At 39.8% G+C, this 24,446-nt stretch overlaps 2 protein-coding genes across 2 annotated transcripts in view; one reads left to right on the forward strand and one right to left on the reverse strand.

Annotated features, from left to right (window-relative positions):
- On the forward strand, positions 1 to 17,407 carry LOC117495590 (guanine nucleotide-binding protein subunit beta-4). The gene is made up of 10 exons (XM_034146906.1): positions 1 to 196; positions 6,418 to 6,614; positions 7,026 to 7,064; positions 7,553 to 7,659; positions 9,618 to 9,681; positions 10,367 to 10,529; positions 11,071 to 11,137; positions 11,509 to 11,710; positions 12,315 to 12,531; positions 12,948 to 17,407. Exons 2-10 carry the CDS (start codon positions 6,558 to 6,560, stop codon positions 13,052 to 13,054), a joined length of 1,023 nt encoding a protein of 340 aa, XP_034002797.1. The 5' UTR covers positions 1 to 196; positions 6,418 to 6,557; the 3' UTR covers positions 13,055 to 17,407.
- mfn1b (mitofusin 1b) overlaps positions 14,766 to 24,446 on the reverse strand; it is a 20,916-nt gene continuing 11,235 nt past the window's right edge. The window contains exons 14-18 of the mRNA XM_034146905.1: positions 23,284 to 23,510; positions 22,673 to 22,849; positions 21,210 to 21,406; positions 20,201 to 20,335; positions 14,766 to 19,572 (exon numbers count right to left, since the gene is read on the reverse strand). Of these exons, the coding sequence (XP_034002796.1) occupies positions 19,503 to 19,572; positions 20,201 to 20,335; positions 21,210 to 21,406; positions 22,673 to 22,849; positions 23,284 to 23,510 (806 nt within the window). The 3' untranslated portion in view covers positions 14,766 to 19,502. The remainder of the gene's footprint in view (positions 19,573 to 20,200; positions 20,336 to 21,209; positions 21,407 to 22,672; positions 22,850 to 23,283; positions 23,511 to 24,446) is intronic.

Genomic DNA, 24,446 nt, shown 5'->3' on the forward strand with positions numbered 1-24,446 from the left:
TGCTTGGTGAACATTTTTAGTCTAATCCGACCAGAGTCACTCTCGCTTCTGCCCCTTTAAACCGATTAAATTGTCTTAAAATTAACACGTCTGCCTTTGCGATTTCTCTCACAGCTGGGACCATGTTTGTTGTGTGAAAACGGATCAGTGTGACTCGGATCGGAAGGACGGACAGAGCAAAAAAAGCCTGTTTCAGGTAAGGACGTGTTAGTCTTGCCTTGATATTTTGGAAGCTTTCAGGCTATTTCCTGCTTTGCTCGCGGCGGGTTTAGTTTGTTTTTATATTGAAGGTGGGGTGCAAACAATGCCCCTGAGTTTGAAATATTGTCAGTGCTGTGAGCGTCATTGAAGCTATTGAAATAACTGTTCGCAGCCTGCCTGAATGCTGTTTTTTCCCTCTTACTAAGCCAAGCTGAAAATTCACTGCTATCCAAACGCGGCCTTTTTTACAGGCTGTCAAACGACTCGCGGAACTATAGGAGAAAAACCTCTTACTGGTTGGCATATATTTTTTCTGAGTTAATGTCATCGATATGCCTTCTCATTTGTGGTTGCACGACACCCTTTGCGTAGCTTTCCCCCCCTTCTCTTTTCCATTAAATATACATGGCAGTCCGCCTTCAAGCGAGCGGCAACTGGTAGCGTGACGGGGCGCGAGGCTCATACAATTTGTTGCTTGTATCAGCAATGTATCTCCACTCTTATCATTTCATACATATCTCTATACAAATGTCCATTTAACCTACAGTCAGTGGTGTGAAGCAACTTAGTACATTTACTCAAGTACTGTACTTAAGTACCATTTTGAGGTACTTGCACTTTGCTTGAATATTTCCATGTTACTTTGTACTTCTATTCCACTATAATTCAGAAGTAAATATTGTACTTTTTACCCACTACATTTGTGTAGTACCTTTTAGTTACTTTGTAAATATAGTTTAACGATTAACACTTTAATAGGACTTAAATATGACTAAACATGGTACACAGCAGTAAATGACATTTTTAAGTTTATTTAGATACTTTTGTACTTTTACTTGAGTAACATTTTGAATTCAGCATTTCTACTTGTAACAGACTATTCCTACCCTTTGGTACTACTACTTTTACTTCAGTACAAGGTCTGAGTACTTCTTCCACCTCTGCCTACAGTGTTTGTGTTTCTATATGGTGTAACTAATGGTTTCCAGTCTTGGCTGTTGACATATAATACATCATGACAGTGAGTTGTTGTTGTTGACATGATATACAGTATGAAGTCACAGTTTTTGATCATGTAGTCTATGTTTTCAATCTGCAGTTTATTTGGTGCTGGTTGGTACATACCTAAAAGTTTTACTAGTTTTGACATGGTGCTCTTTCATAATTGCTAAGGGGATAGTATGGTGATTGACACAAAATAACTCCTGTTAATTATAACTAATGTAGGTAAGATGGGCAAGCAGCAACCTGCATGTTTTATTTAGAATAGCCAAATATGTAATTTTAATTTAATTTACTAGGTAAAGCTGAACAGATTAATCAATTCATTGATTGAGAGTAGATGTCTATGAGCTTTTGTCTATCGATCTAAAAGGCCAAAAGCTCAATAAAATATAAATGTATGGTATGCCATTTGAAATGTACCTTAATGTCATCTTGTTTCATGTCAAATTATTTTCCCAAAATGATTAATATTCTCTAAATTTAAAACTAACAAAGTGAATTTTCTGAAATTTTATTTTTTTAAATATTGAGCCAAAAAATGGAACTGACGGTTATTGCATTCTTAATGATTTGTATATTTAAATGTGATTTTGCATAATGTTTACCATTATTATCATGTTGATGTCAGGGCCAAACGATGTTACATGAGATTTTCATTAATATGTTCAAATACATACTTCTGCTATTCTGCGGCTTTTAATACACTGCTAAAATACAAAAGAAAACTAGTTTTATTAACTGATGAAAGATTATAATATCCAACATTATTTTATTTAACTAATTAAATGACTAAAAAAATCTACCCATGTTTATTATGCAAGTTGATATTGTTTTTAAGGGGGGGAAAAAACAATGTTTTTGGAGCCCTAACTGATACTGATTTAAACCATACCAACCAACCCTTACCTAGTGAATCTTCAAGCTCTACATGTTCCTGTTTTACAGCTGTGTGTTACCAAACCTCAGAAAAACAAACCTGTGGTAACGGCAAAACACCAGCCGGAAGTTTTTATAACTTGACCGATTATACACAAGCAGGAGATCTTTATCTCTATGCTTAAAGGGTCATGGTTCACTCCAGATTATTAATGTCACTAAGGGCATGTTTGGCCAAATCTTTCTTTATTTAGTTGTAGTTTTCATTAGGAATGTTGTGTGACTACATTATGTGTAATTGTGTGACTGTCTGGTGTAGTTGGGGTGAAACCTGTGACCAAAGCAAATGCAAAGCAGGTCTTACACCCATCACACATTCACTCACCATCTGTCTGTAGCTTATGTTTAAACAATAATAGGGAAAATCAAACATTCTCATAATTCATGACACGTATATGTTATAATATGAACATGTGTCAGCTGAAGAGAAGGAAGAAATGTGACTTCTAAACTTACTGGAATCTCAATAGGTATTTCCTCCATTCTCCGGATGTTTGGAATAGTCGGTGCGTTACCTGAACAAGTTTACACCTGGTGGAGCTGCCCTGCCACATCCAATCTTCACTTTCACACACAGAGCCATCATTTAGATTCAGTACACACACTCATTAATCGCCTGTTAGATAGAAACTATGTGGGCAGGAACAGGCGTAGGTAAATGTTTTGAAAATGTTATTTAAGATGTCAACAAAGTTTAAATGCGACCATTTCATGAATACCTGAACATATTCAGTATCTTCTAGCTGTATATATCATACATTTGCAAATACACTGATAATGTACTGTTAAGAATCAGATTTTAGTTTAATAAAAATGAAAAATATGGCTAATGTTGGTGTGACTTGGTTGGAGCATTGAGTTCAAATATTTATTACAAATAAAACGCAATCGTTACACTTATGAACAGACATGGTCAAAACCAGTAAAATATTCCAGTACATTTTCAACTAAGAGAGCAAAATCCCTCACTTTGCATGTAACATAATAACTGTTTACAATTAATAGAATATGGGATTGATAAATATTATGACCTTGCTGTAAACGCTGGTATTAAGTGCTCACAGTGGACCATTGTGTAATAATTTGATTAGACCTGGCAGTGCGTATTGTTAATTCCTTAACTTCCTGACCATTTCATGTTGTTGGGCCCCTGTGGCTCTGGGTGCAGCTGCACTGCCTGCACCCCCCGCTGCTCAGTATTTGTTCATGATGGAGGCAGATGTGACTGACTTTCTACTGTATGTGACCCTGGAGAAGCAGAATGTCTCATTGACACATTTAATTTAAAAACCTGCCAATGAGTGTTATCTAATTAGAATCCTCTCCAGGTGTCTCTTTTACTCTCTTTATGGTTGTATGTTTTCACTTGTGTATGAGCTATCATTGAGCCAGCAGAGACACACACTGGAGCGACAGTGTCTCCGGTAACAAATATAATGTGGGCAAGCTTCATTATTGGAACCAGACACTATTGACTTTTGACTGACAATGAACTTACTATAGAGAAGTCAGACAGAAAGAGAAATACACAGAGAGAGAGATCTCCCTGAGTGGTATGAAAATGAAAGTGGAAGGTTGCAGGCCAGTGTGATAAACATATTGTTTTTACAGTCATTTTTTTTACCTGGATTTAAACGTATGAGGATGTGCTGCAGCTGAACAAGATGTAAAAACTGCTTGCATACAAAACTAGTATAAGCAATCTTCTTATAGGGCAATAAATCTTCCAACTACTTCCTTAATTAATTGTAGGATAAAGATCCAGTGTGCTATTAAATAGCAACTATTAGCGTTTTAAAACTGGAAGCCGTGAAGATTGCCCAAAATAGTTTGTAATTAATTAATCAGGTCATACAAATACCATTTCAACTTTACTTCAAGCGGCCTAGATTTTTATAATAATATTGATATTTTAAAACTGAAATATTTATTTTTGTGTGTTTTTTAATTGTCGTGAATTTCTCAGTTTCTTTTTTAAATGTTCGGTTTATCTTTCCTTCTTCTTATTGTGGTGCACTTGGAAAAGTATTGATAAGTCTTTAAATCATTACGGATAACCTTTTAAGTTTTATGATAGTTGCTGATAGAGGTTATGAGACTACTATATTCTTTAATTAAAGCCAGTTCTTTTCATTGACCAGTGTATTAAATACAGATATGTATATTCAACAGGTGATTTAAGGGCGTATTGTTTGCGTTTTTCTCCATCTATCTCGGACTTATAGAAGAGATCCTCAATAGTAGCTAGAATGCATTCAGCAAAGCCCTTACCAATATCCCTATTTCTGACTTTATGCATCCACGCACTTAAATGCAGATGTCAGCTGTTGGTCCCAGTTCACACACACACTATGTCCCTGCTGCTGGGAGCTCCAGTGTGAGGCTGAACATGTTGGGTGGTTGTTTGGTGTCATAAGAGCTGTAGCAGTTGTAGCCTCCCATGGCCTGTCTCAGAGACCCAACTGCGGTGGTGCCAAGCAGCTCTAACTACTGTAGCTGGCACCCTGCTCTAAACAATAGGCAGCTCCAACACACAGCTCTGTCTTTGTCACCCTGATCGTGTGCCTTGATCTGGGCCTGCGTCGGCCCGGCTGGCTGCATGGCTCCAGTCTAGAGAAAAGGCACACGGCTCACAAAGTTTTACATCTGTTATTGTGGAAGGTAAACTTTATCTAGTCCTTTTGGTAGGGACCATTTAACTGTGTGACGGCTTCTGCTGGCTATGGTTGATGTGTGTTTTTTTTTTTACTAAAGAAGGTATGAATTACCTGTTTTGGTTTCTAAATTACTTAACCTTAGTGCACACACATGTTAAGACAAGTCATGAAGCACTAAAACCAGAGCTGTCAGTTTTATCCGAAAGCACTAAAACACATCATCGTTTTCTGTGTCTAACTCCATCACACCTGCATCATTTTCTACCTTATCTTTCTCGTGTGCGCTGTTGCCTTTCACTACACAAGCCCCTGACGGAAAACATTGATTAAAAACATTAAGTATAGAAGGTCATATCGGGTGTTTTGGTAGTCCACAAGGCGCTATGTGTGACGTGGCAGATTTCAGAGGCATACCGTATAATAGATCTATGGCAGTCATCAGCAGCACATCACAGGCGAGCTGACGCTGAGAGCCTCTCTTCAGGGTGGTTGCGTCAGCCGGAGGAGAGAGTGACGTCACCTCCGGGCAGCTGAAAGCATTGCAACGCTGCGGCCCCTGATGCCTCATTACTGTCAAAGACTTCACTGGCTGAGACTACGGTCCTCAATGAGCAGGCCAAAGCATCCTCTCTAGTGCAGAGCAGAGGCACAATGGCCAGACCAAGGGAACCAAGAATCTAAAACGGCAGCTTTTCACACATTCATAGTGTCACTTTAAGAGACAATTGGTAGCAGCGCACGCATCAAATCATTGTCTTAGTTACTTGTATGTATAATGATTTTGGTTTCTCTTTTGTGGTGATTAAGTAACTGGATCACAATGGGTTTTAAAGCCTGCAAAAATGAGGATAACGCACAAACAACCTCCTCTTCGCATTAACATGACTTCCTGTGGAGAGGAAGGGCTGGACGCAGTGTAATTGTTGAATTATAGAAAATGGAACTGAAAATTTAATCTCAGAGGGTTAGACTTCTGGACAGCAGACTGTACAAAAAAAAAAACCGGCCTGGAAAATGAGCGGTGGGGGGGCGGTCCAAACATTACTGAGGAGTGTCTAAGTGCTCTGTGACCCACATTCAGGCTCCCCAAGGTAAAGGAAGAGGCATTTGTGCACACGCACAAACACACTCATACGTGCACGTTCAAATACATGGCATACCTTAACTAGACGCACATTAAAGTAAATGCTCACATAATGTATGCATACACACTCACTCACACACATTCATATTTGCAATATGTTTACTATAACAATAGAATTGTACATGTTATTTTTCTTACTTGTATATATTGTCCAATAATTATTCCAGATACAATCACGCACACACATTCAAGGCTCTTTGGGGCCGGCCGAGTAAACAGCGCAATGCAATAACACAAAAGGCTGATTGAGTCAGGAAAGGTCAGAGCCGGGCTCAGATGGCCTTTTGAACCACACTGGGGGTGTTTGAAGAGCAAGCCCCCCCTCAGGGCCCCCACCCAGCCCCACCCTCTGCAGCACCCTCCTTTGGTCTGAGCCCATACAGGATACCTATGTTTGTCTGATGGAAGTCTTCCCATCCTTCACTCTCCGTCTGCCTGTTGAACTCATAGTATTTCTGTCTCTCTGTCTTGCAGGTGTCAGCTGGTAAAGCGTGTGTGCGCCTGAGAGTGTGTGTGTGGGTGTGTGAGTGTGTGTATGCGTGCAGGCACTTGTGTTTTCCCAGCCCAGTAAGGATTTGGAGCGGAGCGTGGCCTGAACACATCACAGAGGGACAATGAGCGAGCTGGAACAGTTGCGGCAGGAAGCCGAGCAACTACGCAATCAGATCCGGGTAATGCAACGTTTTCTGTGCGTGTGTTTGTTTATGTTGACGTGTGTGTGTATGTTATACGTGTTTTTGTGCATCGCATGTGTGCCACTGTCTGTTCTCTAGCTGTGACTCATGCAGTTATAGATGAGACGGTGACACACTCGACATATAACTTGTCAATCATCCTCTTCGTCTCGTGAAATGTTTTTATCGTGGGAACTGATGCATTGATGTCTGTTGCTGCTGTGATATTATTCTAGGATCACTGGGATATTTAGTTTCTTTGATCAGCAATAAGTTGTAGCACATTTTATAGCACTTAATCAGAAGTATTTTTAGTTCCTTTTCAGGTATGTTTTTTCCATTATTTGTGTGTTTATAGAGTGACATAACAATCGTCAACATTATTATTTTCTTTCTCTTGTGTCACAGGATGCCAGGAAAGCCTGCAGTGACTCCACTCTGTCACAGGTACGTCTTCTTCTCCACATATATAATATTGTGTAAAAAAATCTATTATTACTAAGCATTTTCATTTTTAACAATTGCTATATTTTTCACCAGGAGGGAGTGTTAACACAATAAAAGTTGTGTTGTTCCAAATGCACCCTAAGTTACAATATGCCTGTTTGCCAATAAGCAATGTTACATCTAAAAAAAGCTGTTTTCAAACATGATCTAGCTTGTTGCTTTTATTGCCCTGGCAGTTGTTTCAATCATAAGTTATAGGGGAAAATGCTGCAGTGAATTTATAAAAAATACTTCATAGACATTATGCAGCAATTTTAGCTTCACTATTTTTAGTCATTGTCTATTCTTGTGTTATCTTGACCTGTTTTTGCTGCCTCAGCTAGAGTCCACTGTCCAGTGTAGTGTGGGTGGGTGTTTGTTTGTAGTGATAAGTGTGTGTGTGTGGGCCTCGAGTGACACTGCTGGCGCGTCTTCCTGTGTTTTGGCAGATCACAGCTGGTCTGGACTCAGTGGGCCGGATACAGATGCGGACGCGGCGCACTCTCAGGGGCCACCTGGCCAAGATCTATGCAATGCACTGGGGGAGCGACTCCAGGTACTGTGGTTATTTTACAGGAAACTAATTATTATCAAACGGCACGATAGGAAATTAACCTTTTTATACCATTTGTTTTTTATGTTCTTATTGTGTTACATTTTTTGGGGAAGGGGGGCAATGGCAAAAAAGTGCCACCAAGAGCTAAGACAACTGGACACACCTTACAGTCACAGAGAAGGAATTTTACAATAAAATCCACTGGCGTTGGCTTAATCATTTTCTTGGAAAGATGACTCGGCTGCTTAATTCTTTGCATCGGTAATAGCTTAGTAATAGCTCCAACTTGGCTGCTAATATCTAGGTTAGTTAAGGAGTGAAGGCATGACTTCAGTTATGGCAGCAATTCAGGATCAATTTACAACTCTCCCTGCAGATACACTCTGATACTCTAACCTTTTTAAATGATGGGGTTCAAACTGCTTATATGACTGGTTTTACCATTAATATTATGTATGTGTTTAATATGTCTGTGTCACCCTTTTATTTTTCTCTCTGTCCATCTGTCTCCCAATGCAATGCACTGGGGCAGTGACGGCAGTCCCAGGTGTGGGGCTATACTACTACCAGTACCACTACTACTATTACTACCACTACTAAAACTACTATTCTACTAATAAGACTAATACCACCATAATTGACTGTCACTACTGCCACCTCCACTACTACTGAACCTCTGTCGTAGCGCTAGCACTGTTAAACGCCCCTACTTTGAGCACAGGAATGATATTAGCTGGGCACAGACAGGCAGCCACCCCAGCTTGTTAAATATCTCCTTAAAGATGCAGTTTGTAAGATCTAACAATCTTTTTTTTCTAAATGTTGTAATGATTCACAATCAATCAGTGAGAGAGTGGCTGCTAACAATGAGTTTTCACTTAATTAAAACTTACAGACTGCTTTTTTAACGGTTTGCTGAAATTATGAGCACTTAGGATTGTATTTTCCCAATAGTATGCATGTAGTGCACTGGTTCTTTCTTATCAATAAACGAGAAGTGTATGAGAAATAAAACCTAAAGATAGTGTGACCTAACATTTTAGATCTGCTACAAAATTTAGGATTTTCAAAAATCATAAATATCTGTTCAGTGTAAGCATACTTGTTTTTTCCTACTGTAAAGACCACTGGTATTACCTGCAGCAGATGATGCATAGGCTGTTCAAATGTGACTATTCTGTTAAGTGTGTGTGTGTGTGTGTGTGTATATATGTGTTTGCCTAGCACCCTCTGGGTGACCCTGCAGGAGGCCAGTGTTTATTGTGTATACAGCCACTGACATTTGAGCGTGATGGCTCTCCTCTTGATTGTAGCATAGCACCGTCAAACCACTTCCTGTCATTGGAGAGGCGGAAACACCCAGTCAGGAAGGGAGGGAGGAGTTCTGCCGTTTCTTCATCTGCACCACCCTTCTCTCTCTCTCTCTCTCTCTCTCTCTCTCTCTCTCTCTCTCTCTCTCTCTCTCTCTCTCTCTCTCTCTCTCTCTCTCTCTCTCTCTCTCTCTCTCTCTCTCTCTCTCTCTCTCTCTCTCTCTCTCTCTCTCTCTCTCTCTTCTTGCTGTCCCTCTCTGCTGCCCCACCCCAGCTTCTTTCTAGTGCTTTCCCGACCCCTCGTGCTTATCATTCGACAGTAGGACGTTGACATAACTGGGGTAATAAATATTACATGGGGTGGGACATTAAAAGTCGCTTCCCTGGATGAGGAGACTTCCACTAGGAGGGGGGGGAAGAGGGAAAGATGGAGGGAAACGGGGAGTGGCAGAGAAGAGTAGGGAGCTCACACTGAATGCTTTTTGACAGATCACCTTTAACTCATTCAGACAGTGTAGCACAGTACTCTGTTAGCTGGCTGCTGGCTCTCATTGCTTTTAATGATCCAGGTGCATGTACCTTTTAGATTATGTGGGTTTTTCTACATGTGGACGGCTTCTCATTGTGCTGTTCTCCACTTGTTTCCAGGTTACTTGTCAGTGCCTCGCAAGATGGAAAGCTTATCATTTGGGACAGCTACACAACAAATAAGGTGAGGTATTGATGTTACATTATAGATTGTATAGTAAATACAAAAAGAACAGTATATTTCAAAGTTTTTCTGCCATCTGAAATGTGCTTCTCCTGTCAGAGTTCAATACAAACAGTTCTGGCTGTGATGTATGCCCTCTCAAACACATCACTGATATATATGTTGTGACAAGCTTCCATCCAAATGACATTAATAAGGTTTTCTTCTGGGTTCTTTATAGATTTATAAAATTAATCTGGCTGGCAAATTAGTGAAAGTGACCCTTGTATTTCGAGAGAAATCTGCTTTAATGTTTAAAGAATATTACTCAAATTGTAATCATCCCCCTAAGAGTATAAAACAAATATGGCCATTGATAGCATAATCTACAGCTCACTCCTGCCTCATAGTTTTTATTTAGCTTATACCAATGTTTTGATATCCAAAACGGAGGAAGAAACCACCTGAAACAGTCTTGTGCTTTCCTCTTGCACTTAATAAGTTCTGCTGTCTTCATATTTATCATGGCGTCCTGAAATTACTACGTTTCTTACTGACATCTTTTGCAAAACCCAGACAAAAGGAAGAATGTGTTCTTTAATTTCTCTGAAGGACGGGGGAAGTAGCAGAGTTATGTCCGCTGCTGACTCTGAAGCTCCACATTACTACTATTATTATATTGACTAAAGACTCTCCTTGTCCTCAGATGCATGCCATCCCGCTGCGTTCCTCCTGGGTGATGACGTGCGCCTACGCCCCCTCTGGGAACTATGTGGCCTGTGGAGGCCTGGACAACATCTGCTCCATATACAGCCTGAAGACCCGGGAGGGCAACGTGCGTGTCACCAGAGAGCTCCCAGGACACACAGGTAGGCACAGTGCCAGCTGAGATATAATATGAATTAATGAAATAAGCCTATTTATGGACTCAACCGAGTTATTTATATCCTAAATAACATGATGGCAGTTTCTTAAATCATATTCTGACCTGAGGGCAGCATTCTAGCATGCCTGGTTCAATATCTGCGACACGTAGACAATGCCTTACTTTAGTTTTAGAGCTCAGATTTGTATGTGCAGGCTGGCGGGCTGGTTCAACGAGTCAAAACAATGGAAAGATTCACATAGTGCTGTTATTTTATACTGGTTCAATTTGTGGATTAAGGATTGGCATCAGCTAAATGAGTGGGACTGTTCATAAGGGCCACGCATCCCTTGTAGAAAAATAAATTGCTCCTGGTTAAATCTGACATAAGGCATCATCGTGAAGAAGGATTAGCACAGTAGAAAAATTCAGTAGTCGTTGTCCGCCATACGAGTAGCTCAAGAGTAAAGTGTCTTGCAGAGGGGGGGTTGATCAGGCAGGACCGAGCGCTCCTTATCTGATGTGTAACCTCTGATCCTCTCCAGGTTACCTGTCTTGCTGTCGTTTCTTGGACGACAATCAGATACTGACCAGCTCCGGAGACACCACCTGGTGAGATTTACACTCTGCTCCACCCACACAGCTCTAAGATTTTAAATGCTTTTACATGATGGAAATATTCTTGTTTCTGTTTAACACACTAGACTGAAGATGCTCCAGCACATTAAATACAAATTAAAAAAAATTCTCCTTGATATTGATCTTCTTCTCTCACCATCTTACCCCCTTGTTGCTGCTTTTACATTCCCTTTGTGCTAATTGAACAGAAACTCTTTGATCTGTGCTATTCATAACGCTTATACTTTAAGTAGATATGCACGGCAGGCCCACTTTCAGTCATACAGGCTCATAACTCTAGAGGGCTGGATAAGGATGCATTAAAGATGGACACTCACACCTGACCACTACCGTGTTTCTTGCAGTGCATTGTGGGACATAGAGACCGGTCAGCAGGCCACCTCCTTCAGTGGCCACACAGGGGATGTGATGAGCTTGTCTCTGAGCCCGGACTTCAAGACCTTTGTGTCCGGAGCCTGTGACGCCACCTCCAAGCTGTGGGACATCCGGGACGGCATGTGCAGGCAGTCCTTCACCGGCCATGTGTCCGACATCAACGCCGTCACCGTGAGTGCTGAAACAGACGCACACACACACCCACACACAGACAGACACACACTGTAGGAAGGAAGAGTCTAAAGGATTGATGGGTAGAAGACTGCTGATTGGATATTGTTTAATATGGCTTGAAACCTGAAAATTGCAAACACATTTCAGTTTTCATATTACATTTTTTTTTTTTAACTCAACTGTTTAGAGCTTTATCTGAGTACAATAATTATATGTATTGCTATAGGATGTTTAACACCAAGGCAAACTTGCATACTGCTGTTTCTGTTACTGAAATGTAAAAAGCATTATTCATTTTCCAAAGACAACTTTGATGAGAAAATGTTTTCCTTTGCATTTAATAAATTGCATTGTGGATGTTTTCAGCTTTTTATCAACAATAAATCTAATATACATGTTGTGTGACAACATTAAGTTGTTTCATTAGTCCATATATTGGTCATCATCATTTTACTTCCACTGAAGATACAGCTCTTAGGTGCATTATATTGGCCTTGGATGGTCTGTAACACACTGGAAAAGTCAAGGAGCTTCATAATATGGTCATTCAAACAATTGTATCCTGATATCTGCTTGATTTAGATTTCTTTCTCTCCTGCAGTTTTTCCCCAATGGCAACGCCTTTGGCACTGGCTCAGATGACGCCACCTGCAGGCTGTTTGACCTGCGTGCCGACCAGGAGCTGATGATGTACAGCCACGACAACATCATCTGCGGCATCACCTCCGTTTCTTTCTCCAAAAGCGGCCGGCTGCTCCTGGCCGGCTACGATGACTTCAACTGCAACGTCTGGGACACTCTGAAAGGAGAGCGTGCTGGTAAATGACGTCCTAAACTTATTATTTTTTTTATTACAATTTTAAGATACAGATTTACCAAACTTCATGAATGTAAGTTCTGCTTTAATTCTTGACTAGAGGCAACTTACAAATTCTTAGATTTTAGAAACTGGAGGTGGAATTATCTGCATTTGTGCTTGAAATTGTTCAGTTTAAATCAAAATCAATGCCAGTTATGGATTCAGCTGTGAAATGTAGCATACATTGCATCCTACAATAGATGTGAACAGACACATGAGTAGCAAGTTGAAATTTAACATAAAGGTCGGACTGTGTAACTTCTTGTGTTACAAAGCTGAAAATGTTTCAGTGATTTTTGAGTTATTCATATTATTTTTTTAATAGTTTGTACAGGTTTAACTGATCAACCTTGGACTCATTTATTTGACCTTCAGGTGTGCTAGCGGGCCACGACAACAGAGTGAGCTGCTTAGGGGTGACAGAAGACGGCATGGCTGTGGCCACCGGATCCTGGGACAGTTTCCTTCGCATCTGGAACTAAACAAACATCTTCCCTGTTGTACTCAATCACTGCCCGCCTACTTCCTCCTGCACCCCCACGCCACATGTCCCAACTCATCTGCTGGGCTGGACCGGAGGGGTGCACACTGTGTCTGCCCAAATCCTCTCAACTCACCCCCAGCTCTCCTCTCTGCAGGCGACCCGCCCTCCTGTGAGAAAGTACAACTCTTTCTAACTTTCCAAGTGACGTTTTTTCTTTTTTTTTTTTACCCAACTTTTACACAGAAACAAATATAGGAACCTTTCGATAGAGTTGGCCAAGCAAAAGTTTAAAAAGAAGAGATTAGTTGTGAAAACTGAAGGAAAAAAAAAAATAAGATTTTGCCCAATTCTCTTGTGCGGGGAGGGCGATAAAAAGCATCTGTTACCGTGACTAACAAACAAGATGAGCGTCGGCGTGTAATATGTAAATGTATATATAAAGACAGTATATATGTATAGCATTATGTGTGTATATATGCATCATATATGCATATATAATGTGTATGTATATATTTTTGTAGTTTATTTCCCACCCTTGAGGTTTTTTTGTTATGTTTTTGGGGGTTTTATGTTTTATTTATAGTGTACATATTCACATTACTGCAAAACATAATGCCAGAAACACTGATTTTATCCAATGTGAGTACCAGACTGATCGTCAGACAAGAGGCAGCAGCGTATCATTGAATCTAAAAAGTCTGCTCTCGTTCATTTTCAATGTTTCTGGTACTAGCTGATTTCGTCAAGCCCACTCATTAATCAACAAACGAAGATTTAACAAATCTTAGAATTCGGCCAAGCTAAACTTACGTTCCTCATTCGATGTGTATTATGGTTACAGGCAGTATACATAATTCATGCATCCTCTATGCATTTTTTTTTTTCAACCACACAACCCCTGGCATTTCTCAACGCAGTCTTTTCATATGAAAGGAAACGCCACACTGCTGTGATAATGATAAAAGGGAGCATGTCAAAAATAAACAAGCCGTGTTTTTAAGTTTTAAGTCTGCTAGTCGAGCTTTACCTCGAAAGTAGAAACCGTTGAATTTTAGTCTAGGATAGAAAACGTTATTTACCTGGAGGCCCTGCCTTGGCCTCCACTTGTTTTATTGTGGTTTTAACCACACGAATATCTGAAGACCACATTCATTCCATGCAAAACAACAGCTGTGTGATATGATTGATAACCCAATAATAGTCCTAAATATAGGTTTTGCATCATATCTGCTGTCTCCTGTGGCCTATAGAATCTACTTTTCCTTAGTCGAGATGTGCATCTAAGTTGCCCATACAAAAGACACTGTTGGAGAGATGAGCATCGCATAGAGAGACGCGTTCTCCCGAAGCAGAAGCCATTTCTACCTGTGAGCCCGTAATGGTGCTGAGGCCTGTATGGACATAAAGTAGAGTCAATACATGAGGATATTTAAAGGACCATAAAGGACAGCAGCGACTCTGCTGGGGACAAGAGGGAAGATGAAGAGGAAAAAATAAAGATATCGGTCAGAGTTTGCCATGTCATTTTATCCTTTTTTAAAGCAAAGGATCAACAAGTCCTTTTTGTCGTCAACAGGGTGTGAACTGAGTGAATACATGGAACTGAAATCATGTCAGCCACTCTGAAATCACACCAGTGCCACCACAAGCCTGTAAAAAAAAAAAGAAAAAAAAAAAGATATTTTTAAAATGGTTTAACACTTTTTTTCTTTCCTCACCAAAAACATGTTATGAACTGTTAAATATTGCTTGTGAAGAGAGTACACTTGGTAGACGGAAATGTACACTTGGTAGAGAGCTAGATATGCACTCACGAACTGTAGTACAAATGTAAACCATTGAGCACATGTGACTTATTTACCCATAGAAGTACTATCTCTGATTTTGAGTCTTTTCTCATCTTCCATTATTTTGGTTCCTCTAAATGCTTAATTAAAACAAAAAAATGTATGTGATTTGGACCTATCCATCAGCTGTCTCAGGTGCCTATCTCTGAATTTAAACATTTGACCCAAATGGGCTAGATAAAGGAGGATTTGTGCTCCCGTGAGATGTGGCACTATTGTGTCTCCATTCTGCCTTACAATACCATTCCTAATAGAAGGTCATACTAGCATCGACTACAGTAATGTTTTCCTCTTATTATTCCTTTTTACAGATTTATCAAGAGAGATTGCTTATTATTTTTTGTTTCCCAATAGAAGCACATTCTGATACTAGTGAACACTAAAAAGCATGCTTACAGAAAACCACAGCGACCACATGCAGCTCTATACTGCTTCTTAAAGTGTTTCTACATCACTCTTTATACAATTCTACTTTCTAATACTACCGTACAGTTTGTAGTATTTATTTAGGTTCAGTCGGCTATCAATGAAACCCCTCTTTTGGCATAGCGTGATTCTAGTGACCTTTTTTGTTTTTAAATGTTTTTGCTGCTTCTACCTGGCTTTGCATTGATGAATCAATTTTGAGAGAATGTTAAAAATAACCGTTATAGTTTTTAGCCTGAGAATATCTTTGGGGTGTGTAGGATGTGATATGTATTGCATATCAGTGTTGAGGTGTGTGTGTGTGTGGGGGGGAGGGGAGGGGAGGGGAGGGATTGGGGGACGATTTGCTGATGTATGTGGATAACATATAGATCTAAGTGTTACTTCCTCATTTGTGCCAATGTTATCCACAGACCCTGAGCTGTGAACTGAAAACTAAGTCAATGTGACAAAAAAAACAACATTGCTCACTTTACTCAAGTGCCAGCCTTCTGCATATCCACAAATTAAATTCATGTCAGTATCTGATTTTATACCCAGGATGTTGTTTGATCAAACCGGTGGACTGCTTAAATCTAAAGATGGGTTTTTGTATCCCAAAGTGTTATAAAAGTGCTTATTAGACTAGAGTGAAGTTTCTATATCAATCAGCGGACATGAAAAGTGTCCCCCATATAAAGATGACAAAATGTATTTTAAGAGGAATTGTTTTAATATTGTGGGAAATGTTTGCTTTCTGGCAGTTAGATGGGACGATCACTCTCATATCTTTCCGTTAAATATAAGGCCACAACAATAAGCAGTCTGTTAGCTTAGCACAAAGACTGGAAACAGCTAGCCTGGCTAATGAAGTTCACTCATTAACATTCAATATCTTAAAACCAAAGTGTGAAAAGGAGAGTTGCCAGAACTATTCTGAATGGCGAATTATCATTTTACATATTTAATAAACAAGATATTCTTTTTGTTTTAGATTCAGAGACAGGCAGGAATTGTAACTGTTGGTCAGAGCCAGGCTAACTGTTTCTCAGTTTCCAATCGTTAAGCTAAGCTAAGCTAACCGGCAGCTAGCAGAAGCTTTTTTTAAATGTCTCGTTAATGGACAGACATGAAGCGGTATCTTTCCTAACTTCGTAAGGAACTAAGCATCTTTTCCCAAATCTCAAAATATTCCAATAAACCCTGCCTGCTCTTTCATAACATTGTGAGCTGCCTGAAATAAAATAAAAAGAATACACCATCGCCCTTAACAGCTCTGTAGGGGATTGTGTGTATTACTGACAGCGATATTTAGCAGGAAAGCATGTCCTCGCTATGTGTGTAATTCAGCAGTATTAGCCGCTGGAACCTGGACTAGTAACACTTCTACGTGCCTGTGCAGTTCACTCATTAATCAAAAAGGTGCTTGACTTTTAATTTCACATTATTGTTGTATTTACCTGAAGTCTCCTCCAGTTTATAACTACACAACTGATAAGGAGCCATTGAATCCGCCTGTTGGTGTAACAGTGTCGACATTGGATGCATTCACGGACGGTGTAGTCTGTAGATCCATCTGTGAATTGATTTAGGCGATCGTTGTAAAGTTGCCATTTGTCTCCTACAGTGCAACGGTCTGACTTCAAAGAGCAGATGTGAAAAGGTCACAGATGCACAAGTTCAGGCTGTATTTGTGACAACTATATTTGCATAACTCTCCAGGTTTAATATTTGGATATGACAAATGTTAAGTCTCCTGATTCAATGAGACACCACCACTTTAATTGCTTATGTCACATGATCACCACCACAGCACCATCACAAAAATAATGCACTGCCCTTTCACTCTACAACCTACTGTTCTGACATTTTCTTTGATTTTATTTATTGTTTTATGTTTTAAGCCAGTAAAGACCAGGGACTTGGTGCCATGATAATTCTCTTACAGTGCTATTGTGTGAAATTATAATCACTTGTTATGGAATAATTTTTATAGTCTTTTTCACACCAGACCTTTTTTTTGTATTTGTACAGTGGCTTGGTGATACTGATATGTTGCCATGAGTTATTGTAACCAATAAAAAGCTTCTAACCAAGAATACACATTGACTAATTTCCTTTGTTACAGAAATGTAGACTGTATACAAATGTCTAAAAAAAAACATTAACATTATATCCACTTTTGTATAAATACGTTTAAACAAGTTTTATTCAAGAAGAAACAACCGTTTGAGGAGAAAATTGACACCCACTTCAATGATGCAAAGTAATTGACAAGGAACAGGATAACTAGTAATTAGTTCTGATTTTGGTGCTTAACATTAAACTACAAGCTTTTTTACACATATGTTGCTTGTTGGCAGAAGAGTCGGCTCTGTACAAATAAAAATGTTTTTACAATTTAGAAACATACTTATGGTCACGGCAAAAGACAAAAACTGAAATGTATTTATATGCGATTACTTAATATCAACATATATTCCATTATATTAGCGTAATTAACAGGTGGAAACATTTTTAAAAGGATAACAAATGCACTAACCATCACTGACTGCAGTTGGTGCAAACCTTCTCCGCCTGTACGATGCAACATCCACATGATTTTACCTACAGGGCTACTTTCCTTTTGCATAGGTGGCACTGTTCAGAAGATTAAGATCCTAACAAAACAAAAAAACCTTAAAAAAACACTATCCCACTGAATAGGATGGTAGATTAGTTTTAGAGCTGTTGAATGAATAACAAGTAGTTGCATAAGGTCATGGACATCGGTGCTCTTTATCTATTGAATAAAAAACACATTTCTATCATGACAGGTCCTTGTCCAAGTCAGAAATTGAGACTTAAATATGGTGAAATACTTTCGACATTGAACATTGTTTATCTGACATAGGATTTTGTGTAGACTTAATGTCCAACAAACAAGTTGAACGCATTTTTCTTCTACATATGCCAAGCCATTTTCTAAATCATTTTAAATTGTGCACCAGTTACATATTTGCTTGCCAGAAGTCTTCTTCTTCGCTGCCATTGTTAATGCACTGCCATTAACTGTATTACAGCACATGCAGGGGGTCCTCATGCAAAATATGAAAAGTTGTGCTGCTGGAATTCTCCATACCGCTAATAAAGTCTTCCCAATAATTAACACAAAGCAAGTTTTAGATTGTGGCAGATTTAATACAATCGGGTAAATCTGGAGGTATTTCAACACACATTCAAAAAAAAAAGAAGCAGACAGATATACAAAGTGCAGACTGGAGTAATTGTCATTAGAAGTCTAATGGATATAAATAAAATATTATAAAATATATGAGGATTTCCAAATCTTTGAATCTATACAGTTTGAAAGGTTAGAAAATATAACATTAACCAACAGTTTGCTAAAGACATGCTTTCCCCTTTCAATTAAAATGTATACTAGGTCCTTATGATGAAGAAAAAAAACATTTCTCTTTTTCTATTAAATATATTTATTTTTCATGTGCCCGAACAGATGCATGTACAATCTAACAGACACTCAAACTTCATTTACTCAAAAGATTAGTCAAAAAAGGCATATTCACAGTTAGAAGCACGTTAGTGTCAAATGTAGCACCCGACCGCTAGCTTTCTCACCGACCGAGATTAAATTGCCACCTTTAGAAGCGTCTGAGTCCACGTTTCTTTGTTTTACAGGCAGTTTTGTTTACAGTGGTTCACTGCAGTTTTGTAGGCAACACCTGTCTGGCTGAGGGGAGGAAGAGGAAAATACTGTTGGGACTGGGCCTTTTTTCGCTCTGTCTACCAAGAGTGAAACTACAGATTATTTCCATTACCAATTGTTCTTTTTTTTCCTTGATTAGTCTACAAAATGTCAAAAAGAGAGAAATGAGCATTAGCCCAAAAATCAAAAAAAAAAATATTACATTTTTACAAATGACACAAAAGGACAAACCCTTCATACTTTAGAAGCAGCAGAAGTTTGGTATTCTTGCCTTATAAATGACTAACCTTTCATTGATTATCAAAATACTTATAGATTTCATTTTGGTTGATAGACCAATCGCTGCATCCATTGATCTTTCCAGCACTACTGTCCACACAGAGTCTGTGGAGTAGTTCAGGGGAGGGGGGCCGGCGCTGTGAGGCTGAGGAATGATTGGCTCAACAAGAACCAAACTGTGGAGAAGGAAGAGGAGGAAGAGGAGCCGCTCACTGCTGAGGCTGCAGGTACTCGTATGTGAACGCCTCCAATTGTTTCTCCAGATCTGTGGCTTTATGTCTGCAGTGGAAACAAACACATGTCAGATCTGGACCAATTTCATCCGAACCGCTTTATTTAAACTGTTCATTTGCAAGGCTGCTGTGTAACATCTGAATTCTCTAAATAATGCAGTTACTTCACTTATATAATAACTTAATAGTTGCCTTTTTGCCAAACATATAAATTACATAGGCCTTTCAAGAATAAAAGTAAATAAGTAAAATAATAACTGTTTAGATGTTCCTAATATACTTGTTTCGAGAACTCATTTACAATTACCACCTTAATTTATAAATGTTGTTATCCGACTATATATAGGACTAAAAGAAAAGCTGAAAACTGCCAGTGACAGTATCCTAAATTACACAGGTACTTTATCCTACAACAAGCACATATGTTCATATACAATTAAATCAATTAATCTCTCCTTAAACTGTGAGTCTGTTTACTGTGTGCAGAATGATGCTACCTAAGCTAAAACAACAACAAAGAAACACCTAGTTCTTCAGCATGTCTGGAAAATGTGGTAAATTGTGGAAGAAGGGTTTGATTGTCTCCAGCTCTGTAGTATAATTCACATAACCAAGGCATGCATGTCCCTCAGAGTAGACCGTCCCACCCTTCATGAGACATGGGCCTCACTGACCTCAGGATCTTGGAGTGGCTCTGGACCGTCTCCAGCTGATCTATCTTGGCTGTCAGTTGGCGGATTTCAGCCTCCAGCTCTTTCTGCGTCTGGTCCACCTGCTGACAGAGCCGAGCAAAGGTCGCCGCCATCTCCCTGGCAACACAGAGGGCACAGCATTGCAGTACTTATGTATTTAGCCCTGCTACAGAGGGGCAGGCTAGGTGGGGCTCAGAGGAGGGGGGTGCTGGGATCTACGTGTGAGTGCAAATTAGGAAATGTACGGGTTATTGGGATTTCTCAGCAGCTCACAGGAAATTGAGGAATGGAATATCAATGTTAAAGGATTGTTCCGCCCATAAAAAGGTGGAGTCAGTGATTCTCGAGAAAGATTGTAAATATTTGAATTGAACACAAAACAAATACCCCCCTTCCAGATTTATGGTCCTTCGTGCATTTACTGATACAGGGCTGAGTATAAAACACCAAAAATTGTTCAGTATGCACAGATAACTAATGATTATTTTATTAATGATTGATTATTCTGCCAAATATTTTCTAGATTAATCTATTCGTCATTAGGTCTTTAAAATATTATCGAAAATGACATTATCTGACATATTTACATTAAAATGTGCTTTAACAAATTGATCAATTCACAGGCTGTCTTTGGTCATTTTTCTTTTGATTGTCTAATTGATTAAATGGCAACCATTTGGGGCTCTAAACACAGAAAAGACTGCAGACTGTAAGGAGATATTCACTGAATGTGTCTAAAGTGTTTTTGATTAGAATCACTGACTTCTAATCAAAGTTTAACACTGGGCATTATCAATATGATATGAACTCTATACAAACAAAAAAATAATATTCAAAAATGAATGGTGCCTTGTAGATGAAAATGTCTCTCTGTACACATCAACACTAGAATATATACTCAAAGAACTGAGAAAATCAGCTTAAGTTGGACCGCTTCATATATACCGTACCACATATAGATTTCTGTAAATGCTGCGGTGTCAGGACTTACTGTTGGACCTGGTGGCTGCAGTTTGCACTCGTGAAGTTGACGATGAGCTGCAGCCTGTCGGTGGCGTAGTCGACAAACTGACGCTTCAGAGTGCGCTCCTTTGCCTTGGTGGTCCAGGTGAGTCTCTCGTACAGATACAGCAGACCGTACAGGGAGGAGGACAGGGCGATCAGCTTCCAGCCAACTGCTTTCCACACCTAGAACATAAATAAATAAATAAATAAATAAATAAACAAACAAACAAACAAACAGAAGCTGGGTTAGCTCCCTCACAGTTAGACCGCCTCATCAGGGATTGTTTTAATAGCTGCAGTCCTATGTAAAGTCATGAAAAGGAGTCGCCAGGCTTCTTGCTTTCAAATCGTTATGCCTGATTTATATGAAGATAGATATGGTGCAAAATGTGAGCACTTGTAGAGGACAATGTGAGAACTTGCATAAAAAAAATCTGTGCTTGTGTGCATACATTTACACTTGTAAATATCCACGTATCTGTGAATGTACCAAATGGAAGCTCTTCCATGCAGAAATGCACCAATAAAACCACACCAAACTGACACCAAAGAACACGTCCCGACGGACCCGACTGTTGTGTCGCCTCACGTCTCCTGCGTCTTGGCCAAAAGGTTGCACTGGAACACACCGCAAAGACTTCAGCCGACGGCCAAGTAGCACGTACGCACTGCGCATGAGTGAGTGGCAATAACTCTCCTTACCAGCAGGCGGCGGTAGTGTGTATTCGTCATTCAAAAGAGGCAACCGGAAGACAGACTGCGTGATATATACAAACAACAAATAGCGTGTGCGTTCAATGTAATGAAATGTACTTTTTAAATGTTGGCCATGAGGGTTGTGCAATAGGTCGCCATTGTCAGTATGTGCATCTGTGTATTGTGTTTGTTCAAACGGTGTATGACTGATGATATGTGTATGTCTCTTAATGTCCACTATGTTTGTATATGTACATGTATGCGGAACTGCAGGACGGAGTCCAGAACAAATTTCCTTACGGGGACAATAAAGTATATCGTATCGTATCGTATCATTTTCACTCTCGTCCATCACAGACTGTTTCACAGACTGTTTCACATAGCGACTTATAATCTAAAGCATGTTTGGTGCGGTACTGGCGGTATCAGCCCTTGGACTGTTGCTTGTGGAAGCAGATAGCAAGAGGCTTCTCATGCACTGATTCGCTAAGCTGAACAGCCAATCAGAGTGATTTATTTTGCCGACAGCCTCCGCTCCCGATTCAACATGTTCAATCGGGAGCGGAAGGCGTCGGCACGGCCGAAAAGACACGACGGTGCTGGACACACCAATCTGAGTAGGGCGACAGGACGCTCATCGACAGCCAGACATCTATCGACGGCCGAAATCGTCTTGGTGTGTCCGGGCCTATAATGTTATAAGGACTTCATTATGGATGTCGAATTGCTAGGACAACTTTGGAAACAACATACCACTCCTCCGACAATGATAACGCTCATGGAGGTGCGGGAGGTGAGGGATGCTACGTTGGTTGCCACAGCTATCATCACGTCCTCTTGGGTCATGAGGGCTGTCTCGTTGTTGGGCGGGGCCGCCAATGAGGGAGGGCCCGAGGAGGGGGTGAGGGCCGGCAGCGCTGGTAGGGAGCCCTGAGGAACGAGAGGGGAAATCTGAGCTCCTTCAAAATGGTTTGTATTTACGTTAACGAGGCCACACCCAGGGTTTGTTCGCTTTTTATGAGTACGTTTACAGAAATAATTTATCGAAAGTATCTTCATATTCAAAATAGAAAAGTTTGTGATCATGGTCAGTTGTTTATTTATTTTACAGTTTCATTAAGGGTTTCATTTCACTCCCCCGTCTGGTGTGAGACGCCAGGAGACATCAAACAAATGTAATGATGGGATTGTTTGATTTCAAATATATATTTAAACAAAAAAGGTTTAAATACCAGATTATGATGAAGATCAAGCACAATAAAATGGCTAAAGTAATACATTTTTGAAACCTGTAAGAATGTGTACAAACCTGGACTCACACAAAAAGCAGGAATAACAAACAACAATACATTTTGAGCCTGTACCTGGAAATTCTGGTCCACCAGTTTGAGCGCTCTCTGTGCGTTGACAGATCCCAGGAAGCGGTGCACTAGCGCTGTCCAGCCCAACGTGAACTGAAAGTCAATGTTCTCCTGGAAGTCATTGCACAGCGTGGCGCAGTTCAGGTCGTAACTCAGGTCAAATTTCCTGCTGGGCACCAGCATGTGGACTTGGCTCTGGGAGGAAGAGGGAAGCAGAGGGAGCATGCTCTCTGGAGAGGGAGAAAAAAGTGCGTATGAGAGTCTATTACAACAGAAATATACAGAAATAAACTGCAGTCATGGGATAGTTTGTAGATTAGTTTGTATTTTAAACATGCACTGATGCACAATGGAAAATTGACTTTTATTCACAATACGTCCGTTTACTTTTTGTGCAATTACATTGGGAACAAAGAGGCAGATAATAACACAGATAGAAAAAATCAACATCACTATCATTAAATATTGTGCATCTCTTCATCTCTCCTTAGGGAAAAGAAAAAAGATCACACCACAATTTCATAACAGCACCTGAGTCCTTATCGTCAGAGAGCACATTAACACCTTTTCAGCGTCACTGTCACGGAGCACAGCTTGCATTCGTTGGCCTGACACTGTGACGCATGTGTAGCATAATGGGGCACGGGATAATGGCATTCAGCGAGGAGGGTAAATATAGCAGCGCTGGGTGTTGCAGACCGTAGCCTGAGAGCCCCAAAGGTTTGGACTAAGTTTAGCAACACACTCTAAATGAGCGGGTGAGGGAGAAAACAATGGGGGACTGGAAATCTGGGCTGAGGTCATTTTCTATGAATTGATTATTATTTTCTTGGCTTTTAAGTTAGGAAATGATAGCTCACCCACCATTCATTATAAAGATGGGATACATAACAGTACAACATATCATAAATGACCAAGAGAAGCTGTAATCCCTCATTGATGCTGTGAATTAAATCATTCTGACAGTGATGGGACGCAGATAGTTATTAGTACTTTATATTATCACATTTATTTTATATTTTTTATTTAATTTGAGTTAACTTTTTGCTTTAGATGAATACTTTATTCCTATTGGCTTAACATAAGGGCTGCAGATTCATCAAAGCATCTGAACAGAATTTATTTAGTAATACAAAGGAGATCTTATATTTTGTGCTCTGTTATGT

Source organism: Trematomus bernacchii, unplaced genomic scaffold, assembly GCF_902827165.1.
Source record: "Trematomus bernacchii unplaced genomic scaffold, fTreBer1.1, whole genome shotgun sequence".
Classification (NCBI taxonomy): domain Eukaryota; kingdom Metazoa; phylum Chordata; class Actinopteri; order Perciformes; family Nototheniidae; genus Trematomus; species Trematomus bernacchii.